This window comes from Candoia aspera, chromosome 6 (assembly GCF_035149785.1).
Source record: "Candoia aspera isolate rCanAsp1 chromosome 6, rCanAsp1.hap2, whole genome shotgun sequence".
Lineage (NCBI taxonomy): Eukaryota > Metazoa > Chordata > Lepidosauria > Squamata > Boidae > Candoia > Candoia aspera.
This window is the reverse complement of record NC_086158.1, coordinates 4915114-4932794: the sequence shown is the minus strand read 5'-3', so window position 1 is coordinate 4932794 and position 17681 is coordinate 4915114. Positions and strand designations below refer to the sequence as shown.

The 17681-nt window shown below is 43.7% G+C and overlaps 1 protein-coding gene across 1 annotated transcript; it reads right to left on the bottom strand.

Moving 5' to 3' along the window:
• Nucleotides 1-1064: 1064 nt before the first annotated feature.
• On the bottom strand, nt 1065-16867 carry LOC134499597 (cytochrome P450 2C70-like). The gene is made up of 9 exons (XM_063306315.1): nt 16683-16867; nt 14520-14682; nt 12050-12199; nt 11560-11720; nt 10219-10395; nt 8332-8473; nt 5996-6183; nt 5462-5603; nt 1065-4398 (listed from the first exon to the last, which is right to left on the bottom strand). Exons 1-9 carry the CDS (start codon nt 16851-16853, stop codon nt 4208-4210), a joined length of 1485 nt encoding a protein of 494 aa, XP_063162385.1. The 5' UTR covers nt 16854-16867; the 3' UTR covers nt 1065-4207.
• Nucleotides 16868-17681: the final 814 nt, after the last annotated feature.

Here is a 17681-nt window from a genome sequence, read left to right as displayed (position 1 = left end):
TGATTGATAACTGGCAAATAGAGGGAAAAAATGTAGAAGCAGTGAAAGACTTTGTATTTCTAGGTGCAAAGATTACTGCAGATGCTGACTGCAGTCAGGAAATCAGAAGACGCTTAATCCTTGGGAGAAGAGCAATGACCAATCTCCATAAAATAGTCAAGAGCAGAGACATCACACTGACAACAAAGGTCCGCATAGTTAAAGCAATGGTGTTCCCCGTAGTAACATATGGCTGCGAGAGCTGGACCATAAGGAAGGCTGAGCGAAGGAAGATTGGTACTTTGGAACTGTGGTGTTGGAGGAAAATTCTGAGAGTGCCTTGGACTGCAAGGAGATCAAACCAGAGCTTCCTGTCGGTCGTCAACACCCCCAGCTCCCCCAGGGGTGAGTCCGTCACCTCTAGAATATCATCCATCCACCTTGCCCTTGGTCGGCCCCTCTTCCTTTTGCCTTCCACTCTCTCCAGCATCAGCATCTTCTCCAGGGTGTCCTGTCTTCTCATTATGTGGCCAAAGTATTTCAGTTTGGCCTTTAATATCATTCCCTCAAGTGAGCAGTCTGGCTTTATTTCGTGGAGGATGGACCGGTTTGATCCTCTTGCAGTCCAAGGCACTCTCAGGATTCTCCTCCAACACCACAGTTCAAAAGCATCGATCTTCCTTCTCTCAGCCTTCCTTATGATCCAGCTCTCGCAGCCATATGTAACTACTGGGAATTTTGTTGGTTATTCATTCAGTTGCTTCTGACTCTTCGTGACTTCATGGACCAGCCCATGAAGGAAGATTCTGTTATTGGAGCCAGTCTCCGTAGGTACTTAGTGGGACATCCATCTTGCAAGTCTTCCTACAGATCAGGAGGTTCACCCGTATACACCGCTGGTGCTCTGCCAGTTGGTTTATGTTCTGAACTAGCATTGGTGGGAGCTTTTCCCAAGAACATGAAGAATGTCCTTCTGTATGCACACGATCTAGGTTCTTACTCTTGTTAGCGACAAAACCCGAAACAAATTAGACTCCAACAGCCTTTGAGTTTAGAAATAGAAAAGGACTTTATTTTGCTCTCTCTCTGAGCTTCTACGGTTTGCAAAGCGTGGTGGACTTCCCAGGAGCACGAGGCCACGTGTCCAAAGGAAAAGCCACCCCATACAATATTTCAAGTTTATTTTTATACATTTTCCTGTCCCGTCGCTCCTCTTTATCCGTTTCCCCATTGGCTGGCTACTCTCAGACTTACAATCTTCCGGCCGCCTTTGCTTTAAACCATTATCGCATTAGGTGATGTGTTTAGCCGTTGCCCTGATGGGTTTAGCCATTACCAGATGATGAGTTTAGCCATTGCCATGATAAGTGATGAATTTAGCCCTTATCATTGGATGGGTTTTCCCCACTATCTCCTCCTGACTTCGTGTTGGTTTAAGTATTCAACATGGCGTTGCTTTTGCTCACTGGCTTGAACTTATTGACACGTTAAAATCTTTACCTCTCACACTCTCTCATTGCTTTCCTGCTTTTACCACTGAAAGCCATCGGGAGTCAAACGGCCTCCAAGTTGCATAAACAAACAAAGAAATAAAAACAAGGCATTAAGTCTCACGGACAAGAGAGAGAGAAGAGGTCCTGTGTGGTCACGATACATGCCTCAAGAGGAACAATTCTTAAAAGAAATTCTAGAAATTAGCACCTGCCTTCTTGCAGTTTTTGACCCACACCCCTCCCAATGCCACTGCTTATCAGCCTGAGAGGTAATTCTTAGAGGCACGTAGAAAGTCGCCCGTGGTCCGTCAGAGAGAACGGCTGGGCCGGGAAAGCACGTCGACCTTGTTCCAGGATACCGTTTTTTCATGAGCACCTAATCCCAGTGTGTGCAGACTTTGAATCAGTTTTTCATTTTTATTCCTCTGTTAGCTGGTTTGTTGAATACATTAGGATGTGACCTTCTCATACTAAAACTCCTAAAAATATGGTTCACCATTAAAATTAGCACCAGCAAATAAAATCACACTATCAGGGAGAAAAGGAGGAGAGAAATTGGATGCTCCTGCTGAGAAAGTCTGCTTTTCAAAACGGCAATATGAAAGTTGGGGCACAAGCAAAATGAGCCCCCCCCCCTGTGATTTTAGTGATTAACTGGATCTATACTGGGGAGAAGATCTGCTAGGTGTCCTGATCCAAAGCTGTTTCAGAATTTATGGGGCAAAAATAAAATCTTGAACCCACATCTCATTCCATGAAGATTCCTATCCGGCGTTTCCTGTGGCACCTTATTGTCACGAGTGCACTGCCATGGGGCAAAACGTGGCAGCACCCACATGACAAAAGGAAGCATTGTCATAAAGGAGAAGTAGTTAGTGGGACAATAGAAAGCAATAGCCTGGAAATACCTTAGAAGGGCCGAGCAGGCACTCAACCATCGACGCCATTGTCCCGACAACGAGCAGGGCAGAGACAGGCAGGGCGAGGTCAAGACATGCGCAGTCACAGACCAACGGCCCGGACATGACCAATTAAGGAATTCCGGGAAAGAGGGCGGAGCAATGGCGGGGGGGAGGAACACTGGCGGATACAAGGTAATATAACTGAACCTGTTAGAATTCCGCGCTACTCTCGGCTTTTTACCTGGATTGTGCCTGTTCTGAATAAACCCAGAGACTGTTTTCGTAACTCAGCGTCTGCGAGTTATTCACGACGAGGCGACCCTTACACTTATACCCTCAAGGAGGAATGAGAACCAAACCGGTGGTTTTGTGCAGATGGTGAGTTGCCAAGAGAAACTGGCCTGAATCAGGCAAGAGATCTATTTAGTACAGCTCTGGCCGCCACTCTGGCCGACCTGGATGCCTCCAGGGCAGCGTTTCTCCACCTCGGCCACCTGAAGGTGTGCAGACTTCAACTCCCAGGATTCCCTAGCCAGTGATGGCTGCTCTAGAATATTAATAATAACAGCAGCAGCAGGAGCAACAACAATTTATTTGAAAACGAGCAGGCTGAATATAACTCTCTGTCCTCGTCCCTTGATGCATGGAATCCTCCAGTCTGAATGTGATATTTTAGCCAACAGCTCCTGGCAGATTTGCTTGCTTAGACATATGCAGCGATTGCTTCACCAAGCGTGGGCGCACAGTGACCGCTGAGAACGAAAGGCGAGCTCTGCTCGCTCAGACCATGCCCCAGCAGGGCCGGACTTTATTTATTTGTTTATTTGATTTATTTGATTTATTTGATTTATCTATCAAATGTGTCACTGCCCATCTCCTCCTAGCGGAGGGACTCCTGTTTACCACAGCGGGAAACATGAAGCTAAGCTGTGGCTTAGGGTGATATACAAGCCGCTCCTAGGAGCCCTTGTGGGAGGCAGCGGGTCACATTTAGCCCCTTACTGTAGCCGTCTCGGCCGCTAGCATCTATGGCAGGTTTAAAGCAGAGAGAAAGACATAGAAATGCAAAAGTAATTAGGGTTTTCTTAATTAGAAGCAAGCAAAAGGGAAGCTACTGCAGAAAGGCTAACTTTTCCTCCAAACCATTCCAAGTTCTCAAGCTTTCATCTTCCTCACCAAAAGTCATCCCCTTTTCACTTTAGGATTATTTCCTTCTCGAAAATGCTGGTGTATTTTAATTTAATTTAATTTAATTTAGCCACCAACCTCATGATTTATGACTCTGGGTGGTGTACCAGTGGAAGAGGTACATCACTACCACCATTTCTCATTTTTTGCATCCCCTCACAGCTGGGGGCATCGGGGGGGTGGTCAGAAAGGCCAAGATGGCGGCTGTGGGCAGGCAGTCAAAGCCCCTCCCTTCTTTAGACACGTTACATAATGCAGATACAAACGGGGCAGGGCTCTGATCATGAAGCCACCTTGCACATAAAATAGGGCTTGGATTACATGGCAGCAATCACTGCCTTGACCTTTTGCCATCCCGTGGTGGACATGGTGCTCATAACTCTTCCATCTGTGGTGCCTCCTTGCAAAACCACCCCACTTCCTTCTTCTGCCAACATTCATCACCTGTGAACAAAAGCAAGCAAGGGGTTGCAGGATGGATCTGGTTTCAGACAGACAGGAGATCCTTTAGGACAGAGCGAGTTTGAGCGTAGAGCAAGTTAAGGCAGAACCTCATAGGAAAGGAAACGGAATGACTGAGAAACTGGGAATCATTTTAAAAGCCACAGAAATGATGTTCACACCCTATCTTAATTTTCCTCTATTTTAGGTTGACCTGCAGCGAGGAATAGCACAGAGCTTAAAAGGTTGAGGATGTAAGATGAATCCCACTACCGGTTCCTGACTGAGTTCTTTCGCTCCTTCTGGCAGCTGGAATTGGAAGGTCCTCAGCAGGTTGGTAAAGAAAAGGAAAAACTCAGCTCTGACGAAATTTTTCCCCAAACATACACGAGACCCTGCAAAGGAAATAACAGAAAAACAGCAAGGGAAGGACTAGCTTTGATCCAAAGAACACAGTCTCATGGCAAACTCTACCAATCACTGTGGGGGCAGTCCTGGCATCTGTCGAGGCCCAAGATACGGAGGATAAAAAATAAATAACGATAAGATGGAAATGGGGAGAGGGCGCAGGAGTTGGAGCAAACAATTGCTTCGTGCTTCCACATTTTGGGGGCCTCAGATGCTCCCTTTCTCGGTGCCAAATTCCCAAGTTGTGAATCAGCTTAAATTCTTGTAAATTTCCTTTGTGAGCAATGACCCCACCCTGTAGGCTAATGGCAGCTTAGTTCCGATCTAGGTAGAAAAACTGCAATCACAGCATGTGTTATTTTGTTGGCTCTAGAACACTAAATCATTACAGCTCTTTGGGCAGGGAAACATCCATACAAAGTAAAACAATGTGAGAACCAACATAGGAAACGGCACAATGGTCAAGACTGGAGCCACATCGCTTAACTGACACGGGACGGAGAAATCACTCTTAGGCATCCCCTTCCAGGATCAACTATCCGATTAGAAACAAGACCATGTGATTCTATGGCTCCATTTTCAATCTCTCATCTTGTCCAGCATTAACTCTGGTGGGTTATATGAGCAGCTACTGAGAGATACCCCACAGCACAACCCAGAATGCTGTACGTATCTTTTTTCTGTTTTCCCAAACAACTTAGATACAGCTACGTAAGACAGAGTGAGGTATGCAATGTCACTTCTTTAAAAACAGGGCAACATGGAAAGGCAGCTGATTCAATTCTGGACTTTGGTACTGGAGGAGAGACCCTTCACCCTTTTCCTGGAAGAATCAGTTTCCCAAACGCAAGGGCACCTCCAGAGGTGCCATTTGCTCTAAAAGAGAGGGCAGGAAACTGGATTTCAAAACAGCACAGAAGGAAATGACCAAAACCTCCTCCCAGATTTTTCCTTTCTAAACTGTTCCCAATCATGGATGTTCCATCACTTTGATCCTCAATCCTTTTTCAAGCCAGTCACTAAACACTAAGAAAACGATTCAGGGTTTACCTGCTCCAAATGCCACAAATTCTTCTCTAGTCATAAAATTTCCATCCTTGTCCAGAAAATGACTTGGATTGAATTCTTCAGGGCTCTCCCATTGCTTGGGATCCAGAAGAACAGAGTGGAAACTGGGAATAATGAAAGTTCCCTGAAGGGAAGACAATCGACAAAGAAGCATCTGGATGAGTCCCTCAGATTTTGTCTTTGACTAACATGACACTAATCTTAGGGTGTAATCCAACACTGCTAATCTTCACAGTGGGACTCGTTCCTTCTCGATAGCCATCAAAATAATTACACTGCGAATATGATTTTAGATACTTCTGCATGAACACCAGAAAGGATGTATGGTATGGGCGATTGATTGTAAGCATATACATAAATTACAAGTTCCTTGTTCCTTAGATTTTTTTAGTGTGAAAGGGATCTGTGCCTCTAAGGCTTTGCATAACACAAGATATTCTTCTAAGGATTTATGTCATAAAATGGCACCCTCTGGCGCTCATTTCTCAGGAATTAAGCCATCACCATCTCTCTTACCTTTGGAATAGGAAGACCACATGGGTTTACATTTTTCTTTGTTTGCCTGGGACTACCAACAAGTAAGACATATTTTGAACGTAGAATTTCATGAACCACAGCATGTGTGTAAGGGAGTTTCCACCGATCTTCATAGCAGATTGAGTTAGAGGAACCCAAAACAGCTTCCATCTCGTTGTAGACTTTATCTGGGTGAAATGGTAGAAAAGGACATTGCTGTGTTTCAGCTCAAATAAACCACTCTGTCGTAGAGGGTGTTAGAGGAGATGATCTCTACAATCCTTTCCCACTGCATAATGCTACTACAAGGTATCAACCTGGTGAGATCCCGTGTACCAGAACATGGATCCAAGGAACCACTAATATCGTTTTGGGCAATATATGTGATGAAATGGCATGGGGTATTTTCTTAGGGCTTAACATTTAATTTTCATATCTCACTTCTCTCAACCCATATTTAAAGCCTTTTTGGATTAAAAATATTTTATTGTTAAATAGTAAAATACAAATCAAAGAGGTCTACAATCAATTGTGATCGTATTTAATACCTTATTTTATTGTGTTTAATACACTTAACTATTACATAGTTAAATGAACTGAACACAACAACAAATCCATAAGTAAATTCTTATCTGGAATTGATTCAATTGTTGAGTTTTTCATTAAATCTGGAGCACGTAGTAACATAATGTGTCACCCTCTCATTTGTATTACACTTCTTTTTCTATACATTTATTAAAGAATTTTTAACGAGATAAAAACAATACAAATTTTGAAGAGGAAGTAAAGAAAATAAAGAAAAGTAATGAGTAAGTGAAAAGGAAATAGAAAGAAAGAAAAAGAAAAAACTTCCTTTTTAGCTTTTTCATTTTTATTACACTTCAAAAGGAAACAACAAACTCATAGTCTGGATCATTATTTAAAAACAGGAGAATCACTTTCTTTTCAGTTATGTAGGATTATCCCTTCTGTGGCATCCTAAGTTCCATAAATTAAAGCTCTTCATAAGAAGATGAATCCAATACAATGAATGTAGGAATATAATTCAATATCACATTGAGATCCTTAAACATTCTTCCCAATATTGTACTAATATGTAAGTTGAAAGCTACAACACAGCAAGACCAAACTATGTGAGTTAAAGAACCTTCAAATGTCTTACATTGCCAACATAAGAAGTCTAATGTCTATCCCTTTTAAACATTCTGTGAGGAGGCCAATTAACCCAAGACAATATTGTCTGATGAATTCATGTCCTTTCTAAATGATAAGGGTATTTCACATTTTTTAATACCTGGACCCATCAGTTTTCCAGAGGTGATACATATTTGCTTTCCAAATGTGCCCAAGGGAAAAAAAATAAGCATAATAAATTTCATTCCAGACAAAATATAGACGTTAAGATAAAGGCCCAGCGCTGTACGTGAAAAGCTAGTGGGCTAAAACCACCATCCACATAACAGAAGCAATTGGCCAGAGATATTCTAGGGGCTTTAGCCTTCCATAAAAACATTCTCATTAAGTGAGATATCTACATGAACTCTCCCATGGGAATTAACATTGGAATCACTCTTAGATATCTGTTAGTCTGGATGTAATAAGTCTTTCAATGGCATTAATCTTACTCCAGAGGCTCAATAGGTGTTTCATTATATCTATACATTTAGACATATTAAAAACCATGTGCTGTGATGAACCTCAGGAGGTAAGACCTTTGCACAGACTTTTATTTATATTTATTTATATATTAAATTTTATCACCGCCCATCTCCCCCCAAAGGAGGGACTTTGGGCGGTTTACAATAAAAACAAAGTTAAAATTCAATACAATTATAAAACCAATAAATAAAAATAAAAATAGACAGTAAAAATATAAAATGTGATAGAATCCAGATGGACTGAGAAATTCTATAGGAATCTGAGTCTAAAGGGCCGTTCTAGGGGGCCAGCCTATTTTCCATATCTATTTACCAGGACCCTGAGACGTTCACCTGAAACCTTCTCCGGATGCCCCTGTTCAATGGGTGAAGGATGGTGGCCAGAAGAGAAAAGGCCTTTTCATGGAACCTCTAGATCTGATCCAAGATCAGCTGGATCATTGTCACCATGCATGGCTTTCTTAAAAGGTATCGAGAGAACAAGAAACATATAGATCCCCCCTCCCATCATCTCATCAAGATCTTCAGGAAAATGGGCAATCCCCCGGAATTGGGGATTCCCTGAGCAGATATGATGGTGCATCCTTCAGGGTGAGGCTGGGCATGAGGGACATTCACCTCTATGACTGTTTATTCAGTCTTATTTCCTAGATCAGCCAGAACTACCCTTCCTCTTACCTTGGATATCTGGATAAGCCACCATGAGCAACAGAGCCCATTGCAGAGAACTTCCTGTTGTGTCTGTCCCAGCAGCAAAGAATTCCAAAATGCAATGAGCCATGTTTTCGTAATTAAAGGTAGAGTTGGGCTCACTCTGTTTCTAACAACGGGGTAGATTTTAGTTAGAATTATGCATTATTTTGGTGCCTTCAAGTCAGTCTTGACTCCTGGTGACTGCCTGGGCAAGTCCCTGCAGTTTTCTTGGCAAGATTTCAGAAGTGATTTGCCATTGCCTACTTCCTAAGACTGAGAGAGACTGGCCAACAATCACCCAGTTCGCTTTGTGCCCAAGGTAGGACTAGAACTCACAGTCTCCTGGTTTCTAGCCTGATGCCTTAACCACTACACTGAACTGGCTCTCTTAATTAAAATTAGGTATGTGCAAAAACAATTTTTTCAGGAATGGAACATCCCAGAGAAAGCTCGAACTTTCCACTTTCTCTCTAGATCATGCTGATCCAGCTGTTGTGATCCACAATAGAAGCTAATTTCCAGAGGAGAATCCTCTACACTGGAAGTAGTTCATGGTGTACAAAATGACACAGGATTGTTTCAGCAGTGAAACCCATGTGGAACGCCCTGGATTGCTTCTAGGTCAAAGATTAACTTCAGGAAATCACTGAACCATCTGGAACTGCCAGGTTAGCATGGACTGGAGAAGGAACAGAATGCTCTGCAGTTCTCTGTAATGTTCCATTCTCAAAACAGAATGTACATCCCTCTTTAACATGTACAGGTCACACTGCAGATTATCTGATTATTGTGCTACCTTTACGTCATGACATTAAACAGCTGGTTCAGGGTGTTTTTGAATACTTGGTTCTGATCTTTTAATTAATTTACAACAAGAAGCCATGAAACCAAAGTAAGTTCTTTTGATCATATATGTTACGACTTTTAATAGGGATTTCTAAACAGATGGTCCGTCTGTCCGTCCATCCATCCATCCATGACGCTCTTGTAGGTATTGGGATCAAGTAGAGGTGTGCCAATTTTTTTGAATAAGAAAAGGTTTAAGTTCAGAACACTTCCAGTTAGGAACAGTGCCAGAGCACTTTCAGTGAAGCCAGTCTAGCCCATTTCTTACAGCACCTCATCTGCTGGTTGTACTGTTTGAATTTTCCCCAAGATGTTAGCTGATGTAGTTTTCTTAATTTAAAACAAGAAGTATGGGACCCATCATTCAAAACGTTCAGTTGGTTGAAATGAGAATACAGGTAGTCCTTGCTTAACAACCACAACTGGGACCAGACTTTCGGTTGCTAAGCAAAGTGGTCATTAAGCGAATCCAACCCGATTTTACGACCTTTTTTGTGGTGGTTGTTAAGCAAATCACCGTAACCGTTAAGCAAACCATGTGGTCCCCAAGCAAATCATGCCGTTCCCCATCGATTTTGCTTGCCAGAAACTGGCCGGGAAGGTCGAAAATGGTGATCACATGACCATGTGATGCTGCAACGGTCATAAATGAGAACCAGTTGCCAAGCACCCAAATCATGATCGCATGACCACAGGAACGCTGCTACGGTCTTAAGTGTGAAAACCGGCCGTGAGTTGTTTTTTTAACACCGTTGTAAGTCTGAACTGTCACTACATGAATGGTTGTTAAGTGAGGACTACCTGTATTAGTCCTATCAGGATTTCCTGACACGTGAAGCAGAGTTCCGGTGATAGTATTAATGATAGTATTAACACTGAACTTAAGAGAACTCTGCGTGTGTGTCTATAAATAAATAACTGGGCAGACTTTAATACGGGCAAAGAACTAAATAGTTTTGACTGAATAGTTCTCGAAGGCTCAGAAAATCCTCTTGGCATGAGTAAAATTCCCAAAGGGCACCTTACCTGCTCTATCTGGAGAAGATAGAGATCTACGAAATCCTGTGGCTCACGCAGGGCCAAATCTTGCTTGTGCTTCTCCATCTCCTCTTTTACAAGTAACATACCTCTCTCCAAGGATGCTAGGACCTTCTGATGAAGCCCTGGGAGATATTTCATTAGCCATGGAAACAATTCGTACAGCTACAGGGGAAGTAAAAACAAAATCCTATCAACTCCCTGATGAGAAAAGTCAAGTCATATTAGGGCTCCCAGATCTGGGCTGTATAACCAAGATGGCTACCAAAGGGCAGCAAAACATTCTTATAGTGGTCATAACATTTTGCCCAGTAGTAGATTGGATGTTGAATGGCAGCAGTAACAAGAAGAACTTTACACCTCTTGCCAGATGAACTCTTTGAAAGAAACATCACACTGACTTAAGTTGTAGTTACATCCATGTCCTAGTGGTCTAACTCCCTGGATTGGTGAATAGACTTTAAGGGCCACCTAGATCATTTAATTGGTCCAGAAGTGCAGTTTCACTGGGGCTCCACAGAATTTAGGATATGCTGGTGCCATTTTTACTGGTTAACTATTTTCTAGATTCTATTCAAAAATAGGTGTGGACCTCCAAAGTCCCTCAGTTCTGACTTTGGCCAGAATATCTAAAGAACTGCCCTCCCCCTTCTGAAACTCTGCTCTGTGTCTTACTATCAATAGTATTGTTTATTTATTTGTTAGATTTCTACGCTGCCTTTCCTCCAGGAGGTTAAGTTAGCATACCTAGCAGTCCGTCCTCCCATTTTTCCCCACAACAGTCAAGCTGTCAGATAAATTAGCTGAAAAAGAGGCTGATCTCAAATCTTCCAATGAGCTGCCATATCAGGAGGTGAACTTCAACCTGCTGTCCTTGGGCCTCGGCCAATGCCTTCAACCTCCACCACACTTGCATAGTCACAAACATAGAATTTCCAATCTTGGCTCCAAATCTAAAAAGAGTTGGTTTCCGATCTTTCCACTGTGGCCCTGTGACAAAATTTTAGTGGCAAGTGAGGAGAGGCTGGCATGCAGGTGGCCTATGACCATGGACTGTCTTTACATTACAGGTGAAAAATAAGGAATTAATAAAATAAACAAGCAGGAACAATTTTACTCTGGAAAGCAACATGGACCTAATATTGGACACTTTTTTTCCTCCAAAGAAGAGACCGTAGCATTGGCCTTAACACTAGAATTAGCCCAAGTATCTGGGTAAATTACAACTTTGGTCTACTTGTCTACATGTACCAACTGCTTTAGTACGGTGGTCTTCAGAGTGTTAATAAGAGACTTAGAGACTCAATAAGAAAGAAAATGATCACTCACCAATAAGAAGGTGGAGCCTCCGAATTTCATGTAATTACTAAGGTCTTGCATTGCTGACTGGAACTTTGCGTCTTCATGGGAAAACCGGTATCCAAAACTCAAAAGGGAAATCAAATTACAGACTGAATTGCTGATGAATGGTGAAGGATCCGTTGGCTGCCCTGTAAATGAAATTATTCACAGTCATCTTAATAGCATTCCAGAAGGCCTTAGAGACCTTCTCCAGGCCTTGGGCTAAGCCAGTGAGAGCCTCTTGCTGGGTGTCTGATACACATTTGTTGGTGTGGGCTGGATTCACGTTTCACGTTTTTAGTCCGATTGTATATTTGTTATTTTGTTTCATGTTGTGAGCTGCCCAGGGTTGTTATGGAGATGGGCGATGCCTAAACTGAATGGAGGAATGAATGAAAGTAGGAACTGGAAAAAAGGAGTTGAATCATGCAACTTTGTCCCAATCTCCGTACCATCATCTTTGTCCGACTTTTCCTACCCTTTGTGCGTGCAAAGATCTCCACCAGCCGAAGGGCCTCCTCTTCTATTCTGTGCTGCATGCGATTCTTCCCCAGCCCCAGCTTGCGTAGAGCGCTGAGGGAAAAACGTCTCTGCTGTTTCCAGGTGTGACCATTTGCAAATGCAATCCCTGAGGAATCAAGGTGAGATTCATACTTTAAAGAAGCCCCAGAAGCACGACTTACAAGTTGAACAAATAACAACTGCAGCGTCAGAGGCGGCTAGATGGCTATCGGACGCTTCTCGTAACCCATTTATGCTGAGCCTCCTTTGCACTCTTTCCCAGACCCGCTCACACACCTATACATACAAAAGAGTCACTTCTGTTGTGGCCAAAATAGAAGCACAAGGAAACAAAGCAATGAGAATAAGCAGATGTATACAGGGCAACAGCTTAGCCTCGATGGTTTGTGCATGTTAGGGTTTTTCTTCATATGGTACAGAACACAGACACAAAGACAGTATTTGTTTTTCCCTCGCAAAACGGTTTTGTTGTACAAAATTAAACTCCCATCTTACAGTATACTAACACCCTCCTATTACTATAAGTTTACAGCTATTTCCATTCTTATTGGATCTATAAACTTCTACCTGCATGTTCTCTTTCTATGCCCCTATTCCTACGTTGGCAGCACTGTTTCCGTAGCTCTTTAGATCTTTCCTCCCCCCCAGGTCTTTGGCTTTTGTAGCCAATCTCGGTCCGTTTGCATGTGGAAACCCATTTCACCCCCTGACAGACTTGCGAACGGGCTTTTCTCCCCACCGCAGCACTCAGTCCTCTGTTTCTGGAGCAGGTTTGTCGGGCTCTGCCCCTGGGCTGCTGCAGGCAGTGGCTGGGCTTGGTTTGCCGAGTCTGGTCGGGCCTTTCCCTCCCCGGTCTCTCAGCTCTGCCTCTCAGGAGTCTTCCACTCCAAGAACGGACGTTTTCTCTGCCTTCTGAAGACCGCTGCTGAGGCGCGTGCCTTGGGGTTGGACTTTCTCTTTCCCGAGGAGTCTCTGCGGTCCTCTGGCCTTGACGCTTTTCCTTGGCACACCCACACACCTGCCTCCTTTCCGTTCCCTTTTTGTAAAGCAAACTCTCCAATGAAGGAGAGGGTGGGGCTGTTTGAACCTTCCTTCCCAGGCAGCAGCAAAACTCTGGGTCCCAGGAGGGAAAAAATGCCTGCTCCCTCCAGGGGTGAGGTCCCTGTTCCACAGGGCACTACTACTACATCACAAAGACACAACAAAGTAAAAGGCAGACACAGTGTAAATTACAGCATGACGCTGGAATGTTTGGGATAAACCCATTTGGATGACCTTCTTATTATTTATCACTTCCTACCAGGTCAGCTATACCACCTCTGAGACATGGTATTCGGCCACTGGTTCCTGTCTGGTTGGTGCCCCTGGTGCCAGTACAGGTCAATTCCGCTTGCTGTGGAAGTTTTATTGCAAGGGCACTTTAAGAAGTTCACATGTACGGAGGCGGGGGGGGGGGAGAGCATCTTATAAGGTTGGTTGTAAATGCACTCACATGTGAGGGGGGTGACCTTTTACCACCACACTTCTCTCTTTCAGAGAGAAGACGTCTTCCTTTCAATAGTTCCTCAAAGTACAGAGCGTTCACAAGACCTTTACCAAAAGGAATTTATGTCACCTGTATTGTCTTTGGATTCATGTTGCAGCTTGATAGGCTTGTGCAAGTCGTTCTATAAGGAAGCTTGAGCAGAGCATCCCTCTGAATCTACCTGGCTCCAGGAGGGCACTCCTGATGGATCTCGAAGGGCACTCCGCTTGGCCCTCCTCACTGAATGATTTGCACAGGATTATTAGGCTGGCCTCACCAGCTATCCTGGGGTACAAGAATGTAGAGAAGCTACAGCAGTGTGCCAAAGGTATCAAATGCAAACCTTTTGAGCGTGAAATGGCCATCCTGGGCATTCCAAGCTCCAACAAGATTTCTACGTTTCAAGGGTTTTCTTGTAAGATGGGCACAAAACATTCCAGTCATTCTGAGCTTTATTCTGATGGACCTTTTGACAGAAGATTTCAAGCGGGGCAGTTTTGTCTCAGGCTCAGAACAAAACACATTTTCCACGTGGGCACTTCCTTAGCCTTGAAGCAGGATGGCTGCAACTGCTTGGTGATTTTGGCTGAATGGCAGATCACCCCACTGTAGTCACGAAAGCAGCATCCCCCCAAAGGCTCAGACGTGACTCAGTGTTTGCACAGGGGACCTCTCGCTTTCACACTGTCTAAAAGATAATAGAACCATCTTAGAACCAAATAACATGGCTACGAAGCACAATTTCACATCCTGGGAAAAAACATCTGGAGGCAAGTCCCATTCAAATGGTCCCTTGAGCCTCTCCATGCTTGAACTTAATGTGGGAGACAAATGTTCTCCTGTTCTTTACATTTCCCTAGTTAAATGGCAACAAAATACCTTGGTCTTCAGAAGAACTTACCTTTACCTTTACATATTGCTAAAAGAAAAGTTGAAAGGGGTCGATCAGCAAAATCTTCTGAATGGTCGATCAAGCTTTCTTTCATGGCACGAAATCCAGAAATAACTACCACAGGATGATGCCACACCCACACAGTGTAAATGTCTCCATATTGCTTTCCCAGCTGACATTTGGGGCAAAAAAGAGAAAACATCTGTGACATCAAAGCAGGCAGATTAAGTTAACATGTTCCTCCATCGCCTTTTCATGAGAGAGGGGAGCCAGAATTACTATCCCATCTCCCCTGTGATCAAAAAGGGCGTATTTCTGGGCAGCCTTGGATTAGAAGGCAGAGTAAAGAACAGCTTCATAGAATAATTGGGATTTCCTCTCTAATCTGTTTCGGTCCCTTCCCTGCTTCCCTAACCCGTTTAAGTGTACTGGGATGCATGAAAGAGAAATACCCTTGATCCCCAGGTAGGAATTGATCAGGAGATTCCAACCTGCAGTCATCTAGACAATTTCTAGGTGGCAGCATCTGCAAAATTGTTTCAGAAGATTATCGACCACTTGGGAAATTGGTAGTTGGGTCAGAACAAGCCGTGCTCAGTACAGGAGTTTTGACGGCTTTTTTCATGAAGAGGACTGAGAGCATTGGCCTCCCCCCCCCCCCGAACGTGCTTCTGAGCTTGAATGCAGGTTCACAGAGCTCCTTCCTGCTTCAGTCCTTCTCATGGTTGTATCTGGGTTTTTCCCCCCATGGTCATATCAATCTCAAAGGGGACTGATAATCCTATGGCCAAAATATAACAAGGCCTGACAAGTTGGATTGTTGTTTATTCGTTTAGTCGCTTCCGACTCTTCGTGACTTCATGGACCAGGCCACGCCAGAGCTTCCTGTCGGTCGTCAACACCCCCAGCTCCCCCAGGGACGAGTCCGTCACCTCTAGAATGTCATCCATCCATCTTGCCCTTGGTCGGCCCCTCTTCCTTTTGCCTTCCACTCTCCCCAGCATCAGCATCTTCTCCAGGGTGTCCTGTCTTCTCATTATGTGGCCAAAGTATTTCAGTTTGGCCTTTAATATCATTCCCTCAAGTGAGCAGTCTGGCTTTATTTCCTGGAGGATGGACTGGTTGGATCTTCTTGCAGTCCAAGGCACTCTCAGAATTTTTCTCCAACACCACAGTTCAAAAGCATCGATCTTCCTTCGCTCAGCCTTCCTTATGGTCCAGCTCTCGCAGCCATATGTTACTACAGGGAACACCATTGCTTTAACTATGCGGGCCTTTGTTGTCAGTGTGATGTCTCTGCTCTTAACTATTTTATCGAGATTTGTCATTGCTCTTCTCCCAAGGATTAAGCGTCTTCTGATTTCCTGACTGCAGTCAGCATCTGCAGTAATCTTTGCACCTAGGAATACAAAGTCTTTCACTGCTTCTACATTTTCTCCCTCTATTTGCCAGTTATCAATCAAGCTGGTTGCCATAATCTTGGTTTTTTTGAGGTTTAGCTGCAAACCAGCTTTTGCACTTTCTTCTTTCACCTTCATCATAAGGCTCCTCAGTTCCTCTTCACTTTCAGCCATCAAAGTGGTATCATCTGCATATCTGAGATTGTTCATCTTTCTTCCAGAGATTTTAACTCCAGCCTTGGATTCCTCAAGGCCAGCTTGTCGCCTGATGTGTTCTGCATACAAGTTGAATAGGTAGTTGGATAACTAAATTGGATAACTAAATCTAAAATCAAGTGGGAAATAAATGAAGGTTCTGGGGACAGTCCCCTTTAGGTTAACCTACTTTTCTCCTGAATAGAAAGCAGGAGAGCATATCAGCAAGGCTGTGGAAAGCATCCAGTTACAGCTAATCAGTAGCAGCAGTTAATTACTCCTCCTTCTGTCCATATGTCTGGCCTTTAAAGACCTCCAACTTGCCAGCCTTGTTATATTTTTGGAACTCAACTCTGTTCTATGATTGAATCATGCCCTTGTGAGAAGAGTCATTTGACCTGACCTCTCACCATGGCGTACATTATCTCAAGTGTGGTCAATACCCAAACATTTGTAAGATATGCAACAAAGCAGTCGGTTTTCAGGCACTGCATGGTGGAAACAATGTTCTTATTCTGATCAATCCCATAATTGCTCACCCTTAGCTTCTGCGGCATAGTGACTTAGAAGGGGGTACCTTAATGAAAGAATCCTTGGAAAACTTGGTCCCAATGCGCCAGAGTCCACCAATGAAAGGGAGTGGAATAGGCCCAGGAGGGTAATGCCTGCTTGACCAGAGCAGCTTGATGAAATCCAGGATCAGAAATCCCACCAGCAGAGCAGTGAGAACTTCCCAGATGGCTGCCATCCTCCTGCTTTTCCTTCTGTGTTCTGCCACATTCTGAACCTGCCCTTCCCTCCCATGCTAATTCTTCATTTGCCAAATTGCTTCTCAGGACATTCCAAAATCCTGGTCTGGATCTTGGAACTTATCTGTTCCAAATATTTATATTTCAGAGATAGGAAAGCCACAAGTATAAATATAAACCCAGAACATTTCAACTAAAGCAGTAGTAAAGCGTCTATTTCAAAAATGCAAACAGTAAAGCAATAGTCTTTGTTCATAGTTCAGAAGAATACGCTCTGTAATGTCATGGAGCTGACTCGGAGCAGCCTGATTTCTCAGAAACCTTGAGAGTTTTTCTGAGGTCCCTGGAATTAAGGTTGATAATGCAAAGAAACATGAAATATGAGGAGACCTCTCATATCTGGGCTGCAGACATTTGGAGGACCAAAAAGGTATTGAATACTACTTCTTTGCCGGCACCTGGTGTAATGGTTGCCTATCCTAAACACACTCAGACTCACAAGCAAGGGCTTGAATCAAATCTGGTTTATCTAAGAATAGTGTGCAAGTACAAAGAAAGCTGAGAAGGAGCAGAAGTGCGCCAAATACAAACTAAAAACCCTCGGTGCGAATGTAAGCCCTCCCCCCATACAACCGTTTCAAGTTCCCCATCCCAGGTGCCCCTAACGAGTTCTGCTAATCAACGGGTAAAAAGACCTTGAACACCAGTGATAACCCAAACACATTCCATGCCCAAGAAAACAGATAGACAGCCTGGTACAAGGTCTCCCAGCAGCTCCCTCCCAACCGGAACGCGCATCAGCATCATGGCATGCGAAACGTTACGAT

What these genes read in the sequence shown, in the direction of transcription:
- LOC134499597 (XM_063306315.1), bottom strand. Translation starts at nt 16,853, where the DNA reads ATGGCAGCCATCTGGGAAGTTCTCACTGCTCTGCTGGTGGGATTTCTG. An exon ending in AGCAATATGTAAAGGTAAAG is followed by an intron (nt 12,200 to 14,519) that starts GTAAGTTCTTCT and finishes TTGATTCCTCAG; the next exon opens with GGATTGCATTTGCAAATGGT. An exon ending in ATTTGTGGCATTTGGAGCAG is followed by an intron (nt 4,399 to 5,461) that starts GTAAACCCTGAA and finishes TTTCCTTTGCAG; the next exon opens with GGTCTCGTGTATGTTTGGGG.